The sequence below is a fragment of the Ailuropoda melanoleuca genome, chromosome 16 (genome assembly GCF_002007445.2).
Source record: "Ailuropoda melanoleuca isolate Jingjing chromosome 16, ASM200744v2, whole genome shotgun sequence".
Classification (NCBI taxonomy): domain Eukaryota; kingdom Metazoa; phylum Chordata; class Mammalia; order Carnivora; family Ursidae; genus Ailuropoda; species Ailuropoda melanoleuca.
This window is the reverse complement of record NC_048233.1, coordinates 35301599-35320174: the sequence shown is the minus strand read 5'-3', so window position 1 is coordinate 35320174 and position 18576 is coordinate 35301599. Positions and strand designations below refer to the sequence as shown.

At 37.2% G+C, this 18576-nt stretch overlaps 1 protein-coding gene across 6 annotated transcripts in view; it reads left to right on the top strand.

The window, feature by feature from the left end:
- Positions 1–18576, top strand: part of NELL2 (neural EGFL like 2) — a 391543-nt gene that overhangs the window by 351923 nt on the left and 21044 nt on the right. For all 6 annotated transcript variants that reach the window (XM_034645489.1, XM_034645487.1, XM_034645490.1 and 3 more), the window contains one exon: positions 16342–16482. In XM_034645489.1, the coding sequence (XP_034501380.1) occupies positions 16342–16482 (141 nt within the window). The remainder of the gene's footprint in view (positions 1–16341; positions 16483–18576) is intronic.

The following is an 18576-nucleotide window of genomic DNA, read 5'->3' as shown; positions in this document are numbered from 1 at the left end:
CTCTGAGCAGCAGGGGAATGAATTCCTGGGCAACATGTGTGCCATGGAAAATTGCAAGTAGCTCATGGCAGTTGTGTTCATATAGAGGTTGTATTTCTTTGGGGTTCATTCATATCAGTTCTATTATCACTAGATAAATATTTAGAATCTCTCCGTGTATGTGTGTGTACGTAAGTAATGATGTGATGGAAACTGGAAACAAAAGATAGATCAAATTCTTGGCACTTAGTAGCCAAACAACTGTCAGCTACTTTTCCTCTCCTACTCCCTCATATAAGGTAATCATGAAAATGTGAACTAAAGGATTTTTTTTCTTTTTAAAATACCCAAGTACAGAATTAGTCTGAGTCCATAAGATCAGACACTCAGGACTGGAAACCCTTTGATCTAGCATTTGGTGTTGCCTTCATGATAACATTGGATTGTGTAACTGATTGGAATGGTCATGGAGAAATAAGTTGTTAAAGTGAAAAAAAATATAATTAGTCAGGAACAAGTGTGTTAAGTGACCTCATATTGACAGGACCAAACAGTTGCCGTCAGTCTGCGTGGCTGATGTTGTAGAGCACCATGAAAGAATAAGCCTGTCTTTAAGAAACCCATAGTCTATTCTATTTCATTGTCATTGGAAGGAGTTATTGGTTTGCTCAATCACTTTCCTTTTGTATTTTTTCCCTTCCATTATCCATATGGGAGAGATGTGATGTTTTGTCACCAGCTGAGAAACCTGTGTCAAGGTGGTGGGAGGTTCAGCAGAGAAGGAAGCAATGGTTATAATAAAATGGTCTGCAAGTAGAAAGTCTGTCAGATACCTGACACTTGCTCCAAGCCAACAGAAGCCATCCATTGGTACATTTCATGTTTAGGACTTACTCAGAGCTGTATCCGAAGACTTCTTTTCAGATACATGTAAACTGTAGTATTCCATTTCTTTGATTATTGGCATCAGTGACCTCATTTGGCTGAAAGCAGTATTTCTTGCGATATAAGTTTGTTAGTTTGCAAACAAATACAGAATACCTATTTTGACTCTCATCTCACTATTCCTGGCATGCCATTCAAAACTCATTTTCCTGAATAGCGAGTAAGTGAGCTCATCAAAATGCATAAAGTCTTTCTTAGCACTGTATAATAATTAGAACACGTGCAGTAAATTATTACACAAAGACTCTCTAGCCCTCTTATTCCTACTGGATAGTTTGAGAAAAATCAGCTTCTTTCTTCTCCTTCTGGAAATAGTCTTGAGGTAGATCAAGAGACAATCTAATCCTTGCTATTAGAAAGCGGCTCAGGGACACATAGGAATTAAGACTTTCCTGTTTTTTACCCTGATTAAGAGCAATCTACTTATTATTGGAGAACTAGCAGATGCTTCACATTCATGTTATCTTGGGAGCCTAACTATGATATCATCTAACATATGAAAAAAGCATTCCTATTTTAAAAGTAGGTACTTGATTACAGTGTAATAAATGAATAAATGTTTTAAGTAATTTGTTACTATTTTCAGGAATAAGTCTGGAAGTTTGTGCTCAGCCATGTTTTCTCCAGTGGCCTACTCTTCATTGATCAGTTTCCGAGTGAAGTAATGTCTCTTTCCTGAATTCACATATTTCTTCATCTGTATTCCTTTAGGCCTCATGATATCTACCTCGTATCTGAGTTGTCTACTTGCTATATCTATTTTATTAGACTATGAGCTCTTGAGTATATCCCCATAATATCTACCCTCTGTGTTATATATGATAGATGTTTGATATGTATTTGTTGAATGAGTAAGTATTTCAAGTCTCACATCCTACACATTAGCTATCTCGTAAAAGGGCTAGAAGATGCAAAGATGTTTCAGCTTTAACAAAGGAGTTTTCAGAGTTCCTTTTTGTTGAATGCTTTGTTCAACTTGTTGCTCATACATCAGGAGTTTCAATGCTATGTTAAAACAGAAGTATTTATTCTTAAATACACATCAAGAAGCATTGGCAGTGCTCCTTAGCATTGTTGACAGCCCTTTCTTCTCCCCTGCCACCCTTTCCCTTGGTTTCTGTTAGACTTCTGATCGTCCCACCCCACTGCTAGCAATCCCTCCTGTAGTTCCTCTTCCTTTTCTACCTCCCTCATTTTCCCCCAAGGATTCCCCTTGGTCCTTTCTTATCTCTCTCTAATCTCAACTTTAGTAGTATCATCCAGCCAGTTCTGATATTTGTAGCATCTTGGGCAATCAGTTCTGACTGTGCTCCCCTCACGTCTCCAGCCCTGGTAGCTTTTTCCAGAACTCCTGTCTCATTTTTCTCTCCGTCTAAACATCACTACTAGCAGAATTGCCATCCTATTATACTCAACATTTCTACAATGAAGCTTCTGAATATTCTGAATGTATTTTTTACGTATATGAAAGAAAATAGACCTGTGGTTAAAAATCTCAAACAACATAGAACTTAGAATGAAAAGCAGTAGCTCCCTGACTTACTTTCTAGAAGACTTTCTTAAAAGAAGTTCCGTCTCGGAACTGCAGAACCAGAAAATGACTCAAAGACTATTTTCTTCAATTTTCCAAAGACGGTATATGACTGGTACCATACCAGATATACAGGAGAGCAGTTAATTTATGGCCTACACAGGATGACATAGGGCAAGCATAATTCCCTTGTGAGACTGCAACTGATGCAAGATGCTAGGAGGGACCACTTTTAATTCTTCTAATATGTTCATACCATGCTGTTATTAGTCAATTTTAGGCATTATCAACAACCTTCTTGCTATGAAAGATGAAGATTTGCCTCCCTGTACCACCACTCTTCCATCTGCCCCTCATTCTCATGCAGGTTACCTTTTCTGCCGTCAGCAATATATATTTCCATCTTCATTTTTTGTTTTATCTGCTCTACATAGCATTCCTCAATTCTCCATTATGGAAAATAAGGATATTGTTTCTACTCATTACCTCCATCTCCCAGCCTCTGTCTTCTGCTTTCTCCTACCTCCTGTCTTTTTTACATTATCAAGACTGATAAGTTCCATTAAGTAACCACAATGAAGTATCCCATGCTCTCACTAATTGATTAGGTCTAAAATATGAAAATTCTTAGTGTTCACATTATTGTGACCATGCAAATATTATTTATTAGAGAGACAAGTAGTGTATGTGTAGTAATTCTTATCTTTAAAGCATTTTGTTTTGTTTTGTTTTTTCCTGAAGGTTCTAATGGAAAATCATTTTTCTTTTATACTTTTTTTAATGATTTTTTATTATATTATGTTAGTCACCATACAGTACATCCCCGGATTCCGGTGCAAAGTTCGATGCTCCATTAGTTGCGTATAACACCCAGTGTACCATGCAATACGTGCCCTCCTTACCAACCATCACCAGTCTATCCCATTCCCCCACCCCCTCCCCTCTGAAGTCTTCAGTTTGTTTCTCATAGTCCACAGTCTCATGTTTCATTCCCCCTTCTGATTACCCCCCCTTTCTTTATCCCTTTCTTCCCCTACCGATCATCCTAGTTCTTATGTTCCATAGATGAGAGAAATCATATGATAATTGTCTTTCTCTGCTTGACTTATTTCACTTAGCATTATCTCCTCCAGTGCCGTCCATGTTGCAGCAAATGTTGAGAATTCGTTCTTTCTGATAGCTGAGTAATATTCCATTGTATATATGGACCACAGCTTCTTAATCCAGTCATCTGTTGAAGGGCATCTCGGCTCCTTCCATGATTTGGCTATTGTGGACAATGCAGCTATGAACATTGGGGTGCATATGGCCCTTCTCTTTACTACGTCTGTATCTTTGGGGTAAACACCCAGTAGTGCAATGGCTGGGTCATAGGGTAGTTCAATTTTTAACTTTTTAAGGGACCTCCACACTGTTTTCCAGAGTGGCTGTACCAACTTGCATTCCCACCAACAATGTAGGAGGGATCCCCTTTCTCCACATCCTCTCCAACAATTGTTGTTTCTTGCCTTGTCTATCTTTGCCATTCTAACTGGCGTAAGGTGGTATCTCAGTGTGGTTTTGATTTGAATTTCCCTGATGGCTAATGATTTTGAACATTTTTTCATGTGTCTGTTAGCCATTTGTATGTCTTCATTGGAAAAGTGTCTGTTCATATCTTCTGCCCATTTTATGATTTGTTTATTTGTTTCTCGTGTATTGAGTTTGAGAAGTTCTTTGTAGATCTTGGATACCAGTCCTTTATCTGTGGTGTCCTTTGCAAATATATTCTCCCATTCCGTGGGCTGTCTCTTAGTTTTTTTGACTGTTTCCTTGGCTGTGCAGAAGCTCTTTATCCTGATAAAGTCCCATAAGTTCATTTTATCTTTTATTTCTCTTGCCTTTGGAGATGTGTCGTGAAAAAGGTTGCTCTGGCCGATGTCATAGAAGTTGTTGCCTATGTTCTCCTCTAGAATTTTGATGGATTCCTGTCTCACATTGAGGTCTTTCATCCATTTGGAGTTTATTTTTGTGTATGGTGTGAGAGAGTGGTCAAGTTTCATTCTTTTGCATGTAGCTGTCCAATTTTCCCAGCACCATTTATTGAAGAGACTGTCTTTTTTCCACCGGATGTTTTTTCCTGCTTTATCAAAGATTAGTTGCCCAAAGAGCCGAGGGTCCATTTCTGGGTTCTCTATTCTGTTCCATTGGTCGATGTGTCTGTTTTTGTGCCAGTACCATGCTGTCTTTGTGATCACAGCTTTGTAGTACAGCTCGAAATCCGGCATTGTGATGCCCCCAGCTTTGTTTTTCCTTTTCAACAGTTCCTTGGAGATTCGGGGCCTTTTCTGGTTCCATACAAATTTAAGGACTATTTGTTCCAGTTCTTTGAAAAATGTCCTCGGTATTTTGATCGGGATAGCATTGAAAGTGTAGATTGCTCTGGGTAGTATGGACATTTTAACTATGTTAATTCTTCCAATCCATGAGCATGGAATATTTTTCCATCTTTTTATGTCTTCCTCAATATCTTTCAAAAGTGATCTATAGTTTCTAGCATATAGGTCCTTTACGTCTCTGGTTAAGTTAATTCCAAGGTAACGCATGGTTTTTGGTGTTATTGTAAATGGGATGGATTCCCTAATTTCTCTTTCTTCAGTCTCGTTATTCGTGTATAGAAATGCAACTGATTTCTGGGCATTGATTTTGTATCCTGCCACCTTACTGAATTGTTCTATAACTTCTAATAGTTTGGGAGTGGATTCCTTTGGGTTTTCCATATAGAGTATCATGTCATCTGCAAAGAGAGACAGTTTGACTTCTTCTTTGCCGATTTGGATACCTTTGATCCCTTTTTGTCTTCTGATTGCTGTTGCAAGGACTTCTAGTACTATGTTGAATAATAGTGGCGAGAGTGGGCATCCTTGTCGTGTTCCTGATCTTAAGGGAAAGGCTTCCAGCTTTTCCCCATTGAGAATAATGCTTGCAGTAGGCTTTTCATAGATGGCTTTTATGAGATTGAGAAATGTACCCTCTATTCCTACACTCTGAAGGGTTTTAATCAGGAAAGGATGCTGTATTTTGTCAAATGCTTTTTCTGCATCAATTGAGAGGATCATATGGTTCCTGAGTCTTTTCTTGTTGACATGATGTTTCACACTGATTGATTTGCGAATGTTGAACCACGCTTGCATCCCAGGTATGAATCCCACTTGGTCATGATGGATGATCCTTTTAATGTACTGTTGGACATTTTTCTTTTATACTTTATCATAAATTCATTATTTAAAATAAACTCTCCATCATATCTTCTGGTATATAGACTTCTGTATCAGTCTGCATTCAATCAGGAAGATGGAGCAACTACAAGTATTGTGGGAATAGGGAGTTTTATCTAGGAATTAAGATTTACACAGGTGTGAGAGGGGCTTGGGGAGTGAAGGTGTGCAAGACGGCGGTTTGAGGGTTTGAGAAACACTCACTTATTACTTCAGAATAACACACTAGAACTGATGAAGAAGCCAGAGTTCATAGGAACCACTGACACTGATTGCCATGACTTCCCCCAAATAATGGCTTTTTCCTCACTTCGCTTTGGCAAATCTTAAGAGTTCCTCTCCTTGTTAAACACAGAACCATACAAAGAAAGGGCTTCTGGGAAATGTAGTCCCCAGCCTTAGAAATAGAATATGCTTAGTAACAGCATATAGCCTCTACAGCTTTTTCCTAATATACTTCCCTTCTAAAATCCTCCCTGAATGGGAAATAGGATCAGAGCAGAGGTATGACACAGTCTAACATATATTTTAATAGGATCATCTGGATGTTATGAATTCAGAATGGATTATAGGAGGGAAAAAATAGAATCAGGGATATTCATTAGGCTGTTATAGTAAGATGGTGGTGAGAGATGATGGTGACATGGACTGAAGTGGTAAGCATGAAGGTGGCTAGAAGTGGTGATTAGATTCTGGATATATTTTGAGGACATTGCCAATAGGATTTTTAGATAGCTTTGGTAAGAGGAGTTGGAGAAAGAGAGAAATTAAGGATATATCTAAAGATTTTTGCCTGAGTAATGGAATGGTGTTACCATTTGATGAGGTGGGGAAGATTTCAGAAGGAGCTGTTTGGTATCCAAGTGGAAACTTTGAGTGAAAATTGGATAATTGGGTGAGAAAACAAATTGGTTTGGAAGAGAAGAGATTGATCAGGAGAAAGTGTGAATGAGGTAATGTATTATTTTTCTAGGGCTGCTATACAAAAGTACCACAAACTGGGTGGCTTAAAAATCACAGGAATTTGTTACCTTATAGTTCTGGAGTCCAAAATCAAGGTGTTATCAGGGCTGTGATCCTTCTGAAGACTCTAAGAATTTTTTTGCCTCTTCCAGCTTCTGGTAACCCCAGAGATTTCTCAGCTTGTGCCTATATAACTGCAACTTCTGCCTCCATCTTCATATTGACTTTTTGTGTGTGTGTTTCTCTTTGTCTTGTCTTCTGAGAAGGACACCAGTCATTGGATACAGGGCCCAACCTAAATCCAAGATGATTTTATGTCAGGATCCTTACCTAATTATATCTGCAGAGACTCTATTTCCAAATAAGGTCACATTCTGAGTTCCAAGTGGACACGAATTTTGGGGGACTGTTAGTCAGCCTGCTACAGACAGTTTTCAGTGTATTGATGGTGTTTGGATATTTAAAACCCTAGTAATAGACACAACCACTATGAAGCCAGTAGAGAGAAAAGAAAAGATCAGAGAATAGATCCCTGGGGAACTCACAATTTTGGAGATTGAGAAGATAAGATCTGCAAAGAAGCCCAAGAGAAAAAGAGAACTAAAAGTGGTATGTCCTTGCAAAATGAGGAAAGTATTTCAAGGAGAGAGGGATAAACTACTGGTAGGTCTTTCTCTGCCTTGATTTAAACCTTTATAAAATATTTTTTAAAAAAATACTACATGGACATAAATTTTCCAAGGAATTATATGTCTTAAAATATCTTTATTCTGCTTTCATAGATATTTGACAGTTATGCTAAGTATACACTTCTATGGTCAAAATAATTATTTCACTGTGTTATATAGCATGCAGTGCTACACATGAGTAAAATGATACTGGACTGCTTCTCATCCCTTTATATGTTACCTATTATTGCCCTCTAGGAGATATTAAGATTTGTATTTTATACTTACTGTGAAATTTTACAGTGTGTATTAAGATGCGAGTCTTTGTTTTGTTCATTTGTGGGGCAGTGTTGTATGTGGAGTAAGGGTTTCATCTCTGTATCTAGGATGTCTGGTTCAAATTCCAGTTTTGTTCTTCAATAGTCTTGGGGAAGATTACTTAAATTCTCTTAAAAATTACTTGCCTATATTTATTTCTCTTTAAAATGGGGAGCATAATAATATTTTCTACTTCATGGGACATCTGTCAGCACTAAATGAATATATATAAGTAAATTGAAAGTCACAGTGGCTGCTACGTAGTAAGCCATCAATAAGTATTGGCTATCAGGTCATTATTTGTTATTTGGAGAACTTAGTTTAGGGCCTTTTAATCTGAGGACTCCGTAGTGAAGAGCTCTTATTGTTCTTTTTAAAGATATTTTTCTCCCACTGACTTCTCTATTTTCTTGGTATGAATTTTGCCTTTAATCAGAAGCTGGACCTTTTAGATGGATGCTCTTTGCTTTTTTGTTTTTTCTATCATATTTTTCATCTATTTTCTATATGTTATACTTTTCAAGAGACTATTTCTAAGCCTTGATCTTCCAAGCCTTATATTACATTTAAAAATTTTTCAGCTATTATATTTTTAACTTCCAAGAACTCTTCCTTATTCTTTGAATATTCTTTTTTTTTTATAGTATGGTGTCCTTTTCTTAGGGATGAAATATTCTCTCAAATCTATTTGAAGATATTAATAAGAAATGTTTTAAGTTCTATTCTATAAATTATTTCTGTTTCCTTCAGGGTCAGTTTTTCTGATGGTATATCTTGGTTATTCTAATAACCAAGTAAATGTTATATATTTTTCTTAAGTATTTGTTTCCCTTGATTTCACATTAGTGTTTAAGAATGAATACATAGAAAAACGAATTTGAGCTTTGATATAAAGGTTAAGTTTGTTTACTGGCAGGCTTATAATAGGTGAGCTAAATGAGAGCCGGTTTTGTTTTGTTTTTTATAATTTGAGATCTCTAAACGCTGAAATGAAGGGACTTTGTTCCAAAGGATGATAACTCCTATATTAACTGCCCAGTTTCTTCCAGCTATTTTACCTATTTTCTTTACGGAAGAACCATCCATTCTGGTTTTAAGGGTAATTGCTTTTTTTCAGCAGTGTGCTCAATGTGGAAGAGGTGGATGGGTTGATTATTCATCAGTAAACTTAATTAAACCATCTACTTTCAACTCCATGTCTCACGTTAGCTTTACATGGTATTTCACATCTCTTTGGAATTCTTTAGAGAAGATTACTACCCTCGTCACCTGTAGCACTGCCCATTACGTATATATTCTAGGCTGTGGCTTCCTTTGCTCTGACTATACCAATTCACCCATATTCTATTTTCCAAGGAAAGACAAAAACTTACTGAATTTTCTTTTCTGCTGGTGGTGTTTTTCCTTTTGCCTTTGTTTATATGATCGTCACTTTGTACACTTTAAATATTTTACAATTCTATTTGTCCATTATATCTCCATAAAATTAGAAAAAATAAAGTTGGTTTTTCTAAAATGAAGGTAAAACTATATATTTAGGAATAAATCCTGGCAAAATATGACTCAGATAGCCTTTCAGAAAACTACAGACTATAAAATCTATAAAAATTATTAGAGAAAGAGGAAATAATATCACGCATCTGTATTAAAAGATTCAATAATGTAAAGATGTCAGATCAATCCATAGAATCAATGCAGACTTTCCCCTCTCTGTTTTTTGTTTTGTTTTGGTTTGGCTTTTTTTAGGGGGAGAAATTCACAAAGTGATAGATGAAAAGCTCAAAGAATCAAGATTCTTTTGAAAAGCAGTGGGGGGAAGGGAGAGGACTTCCTCCAGAATTGAAGTTATTCTAATTAAGTCAGAGTAATATTTGCAAGTTTAGACACCACACCCCACCCCTAAAAAAACCTTATGGTAGTTTCTGTTAAGGCAAAACACAAGGAACACATAGGACAAAGTACAAAAAACAATGAGCACTAGGAGATCTAACATAGCCTTTGGAGTCACGGAAGGCTTTCCCAAAGGAAATTAATCTTAATATGAGACAGAGACAGGTGAGAAATAGTTAACTAACTGGATAAGACAATGAAAGAGAGGAGCACTCTAGGCAGTAGGGACAGCATAGGCAAAGACTGTGAAGGAAAAAAAAAAAAAAAAAGAAACATTAATGTACTAAGACCCCAGGAACCACAAGAAAAATCAGAGTGTCTTGATCTTCTTTCTCTGTATGGTATGTTCCCGGACATATGTAATGTGAACTTGGCCAGTCTTACATCAACACAGGGAACATGAGAGGGCTTTGTACACTGACTGAAGAAAAGCATTTGAGAAAAATATGCTTCCTTATCCCTATTTCCAGTTTTTTTCCTCAAGTCTTTATAACCTTTTTTCCTAGATCATGATAAACATCCTCGTAAGGATATGAGACTGCCCTCGTTTTGTCCAGTCCCATCTGTCCAATATAGAGGTGCTACTCTGTTCCTTCCAAAGTATGCCTTAGATCAATCACGTCACTCTACTGTTAAAGACTCTTCAGTGTGGCTTCTGATTGTCCACAGAAGAAAAGACATTCTCTGATCTAAACACTACTTGTAAAACTGTAGTTTCCTTTGCTCCTTTCCAGGTAATCAAATGACATAAGTGAGCATGCTTTATAAACTATGAAGGGTTATTTCAGAGGTGGAGGTGGAATTTATACATATTTATATCCTGTATAAGCCAGGTACCAGTCCCATGAGGCCTTGCATTGTTAATGGTAGGAAATAGAAAACTATTAACAGAGAGAATTATTCCTCATTCAAAACCAGAGAACTCAGAGAGATTTGGCAAAATATTCAAAGTTACATAGCTAACAAGCCAAAGAGCTGGAATTCACTCACTTTAAGATACACATTGTGATATCTCAAAGCGGAAGCTGTTTCTGCAAGTGTTGGTCTTGAGAGGCAGCCTAATGTGGGAAAGAGAGCACTGGACTTGGCAGTTAAGAGTGTTTGGTCTATTGTGTGAGCTTCGGCAATGTACTAGCTCTCACTGCTTCTTTGTGACATAGGGATAAGAATATCTCACATGGTTGTGAGGACTGTGATGACATCGTTATGTGTTTTGTATTTGTATTATGCTTTTTTAAGAGCAGTCATTAACTTCCTGATTATGAACTATAAAATAATGAAAATCATTTTCACTAAATCTGCAATGTTATCACCCAACTTAAGAAGAGGATTTAATGGTTTTCAAAGTTTATTTACATATGTTGTCCTGTTTTATTTTTTAAAAAAATGAATATGAAAAAAATCAGTCTTATGAAATTTTGGACAGTATTTTATATCCATATCTGGCATAGTTATTAAAAACAACATAATGCTCCAATGAGTTTGCACTCCTTGAACACTCGCATCTAAATGTCAAAAGCAGACTCCCCAGAAGCTTAACAAGAAACAGAGGGAAATGACCTTGTGACTAAAAAAAAAAAAAAAAAAAAAATGCTGCAGATAATCTAGAAAACAAATAATCCACATGTGGGTAATCAAGAGTTGATTAATTGTTTTCAGGATGTTTAATTGCCTGCTGTTTATCAATATAATTTAACTACCAGCGCACAGGACAGTGATATAAATAGTCCGAGTACTATTTTTTATGAGAAATGATGTCAGGTTTTTATTAATGATGAAGAGGATGAAAGAGAGAACTCTCATTATTTGCCCTTGCCATTAAAAATAATGTGCTCATTTTAAAGAACTGGATTTTCTTTCCTTCTGTATATAGTGGCAACTAATCAGTTCCCTCTTAGCTTAAAAGAGAGCAGGTGAAACTAATGAGCAGGGTCTGTTTTAGGCATGGATGATTCTAGACATTTGCACATTTTTATTCTTATGTTGTTATGATAGAAATAACTTTTACTGTGTGAGAGAACGAAGTTGCTTATCACTCAAGTGTCTCATTCTGTAAATATATTTAATTTTACAAGGAAATAATTTGTCATTGTCTGAAGTGACCCTTTAAATGCTGATGGCAACAGCCACTTTCAGTTGAAAGCAGTGGTCTGTGTGACATTCTAGAAGGCATGCATTCTTGTGTTGTCATATCTGAGGGAGACAAAGAAAACAAGACACTGACATGTGTGAGCTTTTTTTTATTCATATCTTTTTCTTTCTTGTTTTTCTGCTTGTTGGTTTGTTTTTAATGATTGCCTCAAAACATATGTGCTTTCTAGAAAATCTATCCTCAACAGTGCCTTCCACTTTTATTATCTAAGTCGATTTTGATCCCTAGAGTATGACTACTGTTCATGACTACTGTTCATGACTGCTGTTGGATGGCTAAATATTATTTGGATTCTGGATTCTCTGTGCTCTGGGACAGCATTTTAATATCATCACTAGCTGACTGTTTTAAATGTTACTACAGAGGAAGTTTTAATTGTCCCTAGGGAACTGGGAACTAGTTCCTTTCTAAGACAGAATATGTAATGAAATCATAGGTTTTCATAAAATGTATTTTTAGTTTTCTATATAATGTACCTACAGAGTACAGAATTAAGGTCCTTATAATCAAGACTAACTCATGTGAGCTTATACATTCTGTACTAATCTTTTTTTTTTTTTAAGATTTTATTTAATTATTTGACAGAGAGAGACAGCCAGCGAGAGAGGGAACACAAGCAGGGGGAGTGGGAGAGGAAGAAGCAGGCTCATAGCAGAGGAGCCTGATGTGGGGCTCGATCCCACAACGCCGGGATCACGCCCTGAGCCGAAGGCAGACGCTTAACCCCTGTGCCACCCAGGCGCCCCATTCTGTACTAATCTTTTTGAATATTTTTATTCAGTTCAGAAAGTAATTTGTTCAAACATGGTAGTTCTCGTTTGGAATGAAGTAATAATATTTTTTTTTCCTCCTCGGTCTGCTGTTCCCAGTGTGTCTAACTCAATTAGATAATATGAAGTTTGGGTTTTAACTGACCAATAGAAAATACTCAAGAAATGAATTCTTTGAAATTTTGTCTTTACTGTTTTCTAGATAAGGCGCAATATATGCACATTTGAAAATGCACACAGTATGTGTGTCACTTACATGTTAAACTCATAGTAATATTCAGATCTGTGTATGAATAAAATATACTTACTTCATAAATTGTGGATCAGATTTCCATTCTTCACTTTCTAAATATTTACTGAATAACCAAGAACATAGATACCATCAAATTGCTTACAGATGAGGCTGTTTGTTTTAGCTTTGGCTTTAATTAGAACCATGAGCCAAACAAACATGCCTTGGTAGGAAGTGCATACTTTGGTGATTCAAGTACACTCATTTTCTGCTGACTTTCACCAAAACAGAGAAGTTTGCATACACAAATCAATATTAGCAGGAACATGTAAGTGTAAAACGACGTACTGTACAGTATCTGGCTAGTTTTTCTTCACTATCCTAAATAATAGCAAGTATATCATTTGAAGCATGACATAGGCATCCTAAATATTTTATAAATTGAGCCATATTTTAAATGAATTAAGGTATTTCACTACATGAGGGAATTACTCAGCAAATCCTTCTGAAATGTGAATAATTGTTCCTCACTGTATTTTGGTGTTTTCAAAACTTTAGTCATTTATATACCAGCTTCATCATTTTTGTTATATTCATATAATGTTTATACCACTATTTACTTAATATTGTTTCTGTAATGTCTCTCACTTTTTAAGTTTAAATATAATTTCACTCCCATACTATTAGTATCCCTTGCTATAAATGGAAATAATTCAGAAATATAAATACATAGCCATTAAAATCCTGTATTATCACCTAAATAACATGCTACTGGTGGCAGATATATGACTTGTTGGGAAACACTGTCCTATATGATTGTAAATTCAGATTTTTAAAAATTTAATTCTCTTAAAATAAAACATAATTTAGGTGTATATTAATCTCAGTGGGGGCAGAAGTTATTTCTGGTTTGTGCATCCTTGTCTCCCCAGTACTTAGTACTTGGTGCATAACAGGCATTCAATAAAAATTGAATGGCAAATTAATGAGTAGGGCAGATATTTGCATATTCATCCTCTAAAATACTACTTAGTAATAAATAATAACACAAACAGGAAATGAAAATACATTTTTTAAAAAAGGAAAATACATTTTGTCCAGCATGTATTTGTATCCCCAGTCTTTAGAACACAAAGTAATATAATGCATAGCATTCTTATTAAACTTTAACGAGCATGTTTGTAGCTCAGGAAAGAGTGCTGCAATGTAGGAGAGAGAAGTGGGCACCAGGCAGTAAGGAGCAAGGAGCAGGCCTAGCAATTGGGAAGAGTGAGGAGAGAAAGTAAATGAGAAGTAAAAAATGAAATCTGTATCTATGTCATGAGATCTAAGCTAAGCCCACAACTGTGTTCAGGCAATAAAAAAGGACAAAATTAAAGGCTAAATATACATGCGAAAGTTGTTTCAGTGGAGAAGGCTCTGTTCCATTAATAGTTACCTGCAAATCACCAACACTAATGACGAGATTCTTCTAAAACAAGATACTCTACAACATCCCCCTCATGGCCTTTCTTCCAATAAACTCACTTCGCAAGCTGAAATCCCAACCTGTTTTCTTTTGTCCATGCACTTAAGAAATGACATAATCAATTTTCTGCATCATTTGGGTTAGAAGAAAAGACTGTATTAAGCTGAAATGAGCATAGCATTTTAGCCCTATTTATAATCGGAGATTCATCAGTTAGGGAGGCGCCTGAAATACAAATAGACTGTTTCATAAAGCCTAGGAGTCCTCAGTAAATGGAAGCAATCCACATCAGCTCTTTGTCAAGAAGTCAGTCGTTGGTTGATTTGACCACTAACAATTATTTTGACAGTAGGAATTACTGACAGTATGAACTAACTCTTCAGAAGAGGAACTACAGAGACAAAAGCATTCTTAGTTCAGAAGTGATGTTAAAATTTTGCAATAGGCATATATATATACTTATATATATAAATATATATATATATATATTGCCTAGTCTAAGAGAATGGTTTGCACCTTGTTTTATCGAAGGGACTCTGGGCTTGTCAAGAAGTAAATGAGTGATGGTTTATTTATCTTTAAAAAAAAACCCAGCAGTGTACTTATTGATTCATTCAAAACACTTGTCTCTTTCAAAATTGAAAAGAGAAAACAAGAAATTTAAAAAAAGAAAATGAAAGGAATATATACTTCCAAGAATTTGGAGTTAAATGAGACTGAAGTAGGAAGGAAGTAGATTCTGTGGAGCTGAAGTGGACGTACGTCTTCAGCTGAGGGAGGACTCCAAAAACAGCAGGCCTTCCCTTCAACACCAGGGACACCGTCATGCCTGGTCACTGCAGCAGGGACTGTGATGCAGGTATGGGAAGTATATAAGAAAGGGCTATCCTGCGTTGGCAAGTGGAATCTTCAGTCATGGCATAGGGCTGTCAAGATGGAAGTAGGGTTCATGTGGGTATTTTTGGCAGCTATGGTAATGTGGTGCCATGTTATCATTTACCAAGGTCTGAGTCAGTCAGAGCACCCAAAAGAAGGGGGCACTCTGTAAGGCAGCTCCAGGAATTACTTTTTCCTCTATGAGCAAAGGAAGAGACTTGGATTGGTGTTGGATGTTCTCATCATTAACAGACTGAATGAATAAACCCATAGTGTCAGATAGGATTCTTAAATGGCAGCATGTGAAAATCTGACCCAAAAAGGAGAACAAAGGGCTCACACTATTTCGGAGTAATAATTAGCCTTTGGAGGATATAGGTGAGACTGAAGATACATATCTGTCTTTGTTTAGACAATTTTCCAGATTTCAGCATGTGTCTGCTTGTATGAAGGAACACACACCTGAAAGTCAGGCAATCATGAACTTTTAAGTGACCTTGGTTAAATCCCATAACTTTCTTTTGCCTCATTTTTCTTCCATATGTTCAACATGCTATCTACCTGGCAAGATTTTTTTTTTTGAGGGTTGGATGAGGTAATATATGTGAAACCCATTAAAAAGTGACATAAATAGTATCTATTCTTGAAAGTCTGAAGCACGTTGCTATTGCTAGGGAGGTGAATGAATTTTTAGTCAGGGTGGGTAGGTTATGTTAATAGTCATAAAAGACCCTAAAATCTCAGTGGCTTAAAGCAAAAAGCTTGATTTCTTGCTCATACTCCATGTCCAACCCAACTAGGGGAGGAATGTGCCCCATATCACCCTCATTCAGGGACTCAGGCTGATCTTTAGAGCCCCTGGAGACTGCCGGTCATGATGATGGGAAAGGGTACCTGTGAATCGCAGGCTGCATCTTAAAGTGACACATACCCCTTCCCAACTGGCTTCATGCACTCACATGACAATCCTAGGTTGTGTCCAGCAGAAGAACTAGAAATACATGGTGAGCAGCACTAATGACCCTCATAGATCATTTATTTTCATTTTACCCATTTTGGATGACTTCTACAACAGAGAAGCCATCTAACTATCTCTCCTGTTACTAATACCACTACCTTCTTTCTGTATAGTTTTCAACAACCAAGTAGACTTTCTTGAATTTCTGTTTCCTCAGTTTAAAGGATTTGCTGGCACTAAAGTATCTAGTAGCTGTCTAGCAGAATATTTCAGTTTTGGGCGGAGAAAAGCAGCAATTGTATAACATCCCGTTTTTGTTTTCTTTGCCAAACAGACATTGACGAGTGCTCTGATGGCTTTGTTCAGTGTGACAGTCGTGCTAACTGCATTAACCTGCCTGGATGGTATCACTGTGAGTGCAGAGATGGCTACCATGATAATGGGATGTTTTCACCAAGTGGAGAATCTTGTGAAGGTCAGTACAAAGAGAAGAACTAGAGTTTAAGAACACCTTTTGAGCTTGAGGAATATGCAGTAAGGTGTAAATAGTAGACATTGAGCTAATATTTAAGTTACTGGTGCTTTTTGCTGTGTGTTTATACAATGATCATTGGGAACATGTTACAATCGAACCTTTGCTTGCTAATTATAACTAATTGATTTTTAAATGTTTAAAATTTGTGACACTAAGCCAGTTCTCTCTGGATATTTGCAACTGTTGAAGGGTATTTTTAGAAACCCATAGTATCAGATAAGATTTTTAAATGACAGCAGACAAAAAGCTGACCCAAAAAGAGCTAGAAAAAGTAGATGAGGTAAGCAAGATAGAAGGAAAATAGAGAGAGAGGAAATATGATAATGACATGGCCAAGGATAATATTCAGAGTACACGCTACTCTGGGCTATTCGTAACCTACCACTTAGCTGGCAAAGTAAGAGCTATTTAGTGAATGTTGACTCTTGGGTACAGAAGATACGATCCCTGCTTCGGAGAGGAGATTTTAATCTCTTAGGAGTGGAAAATTCAATCAGGTCATATTTAATTACTTACCATTAATTTTGAATTATTTTCAGTGAATTGACAAACCACTCTGCCCCTCTGTACCCCTTACTATTAAAGGGCATGATTTTTAGAAAGCAGGCAAGATATTCAAAGCTTCATGAATAATTGCCAGGGAAACCACCCACACTGAAAGGATTTGCCATTAGAAGTTTGGCACAGGAATGGAACACAGAGCAAACCTCAAGGAGTTCTAATTTTCTCCATTTGTATTTACACCTTCACAGATTAACAACCTGAGAGAATAATGTGAATAAAATGACACAGGCAGTGAAAACCTTGGAGAATCTAACTTAACAGTACTTGACCCCTAAATGATAAGATGTCTTTTATTCTTGGACCTCAAAAGGTTTTCACACAGAGTAAAGTGTGAAGCGGACTTGGGTGATAGATGTTTCCAGTGCGCTTTGCACTTTGCTGGCAGCTGCAGAGGTCTGGGCCTTGAGCAGAGGGTTCATCTGAATTTTTTTGCATGGGAGTGGGAATGCTGTTGCCTTACCAGGAGCTAAAACCTGGCATTTGCAAATAACCACTTAACTGTGGTCTGAGGGCCTTGCCTTGCCCTTGGGAATGTCCTAGAGTTGATTCTTCTGGCCCTGGAGAGAACCGCCTGGAACCATGGATTGCAAATCAAGAGGCAGATCACCCAGTGTGATTTTGCACTTCCCTGGTAAGCTGCTTTTTCCATGGTGAGGAAGTCTACTTTTTTTTTGGTTTAAAATGCTACGTTTTGGTTAAGATCGTCTTTTACTCGAAGTTATACACACAAAGAATGAATATAAACTGATTATCAATAATTCAAGTCACACACAAATACATAGATTAAAGCCTAAAATGCATCTTAATTTCATTCCTCCCCTTCCCCATCCGTTCTGCTTCCCCAGGGGGAACCTGTGTTTAGTTTTGGTTGGTACCCTTGCACACCCTTTCTGTGCATCAGAATGTGAAGAGAAAGAACACCTCTGCTGACTGTCTCACTTTACATTTGCAGTGGCACTGACTGTCTTTGAAATTTATGACTGCAAATCTCAAGAGGGCTGTATTAGTTCCCTATTGATGCATAATGAATTACCCCCCAAACATAGCAGCTAAAAACAGCAAACATTACCTGACAGTTTCTGTGGGTGAGGAATCTGTGCACAGCTTAGCTGGAGGCCTCTGGGCTCACGGTTTCTCATGAGGTTGCAGTCAAGTTGTTGGTCAGGCATGTGGTTTCATCTTGTAGACTTGTCTGGGTTGGGAATGGGGGGAGCGGGACTCTGCTTACAAGATCACTCTTGTGGCTCCTGGCAGGCCTGGTTTCCTTAATACAGGAACTACTCCACAGGGCTGCCTCAAGACATGGGAGCTGGCTTCCCCTAGAGTAAGAAATCCAAGCAGAGCAAGTGCTCATGGTCTTTTTATAACTTAATTGCGGATGTGCCATTCCATCCATTCCTTACATTCTGTTTGTTACGAGTGAGTCAGTAGGTCTGGCCAGCCCACATGCAAGGGGAGAAGATGAGGCCA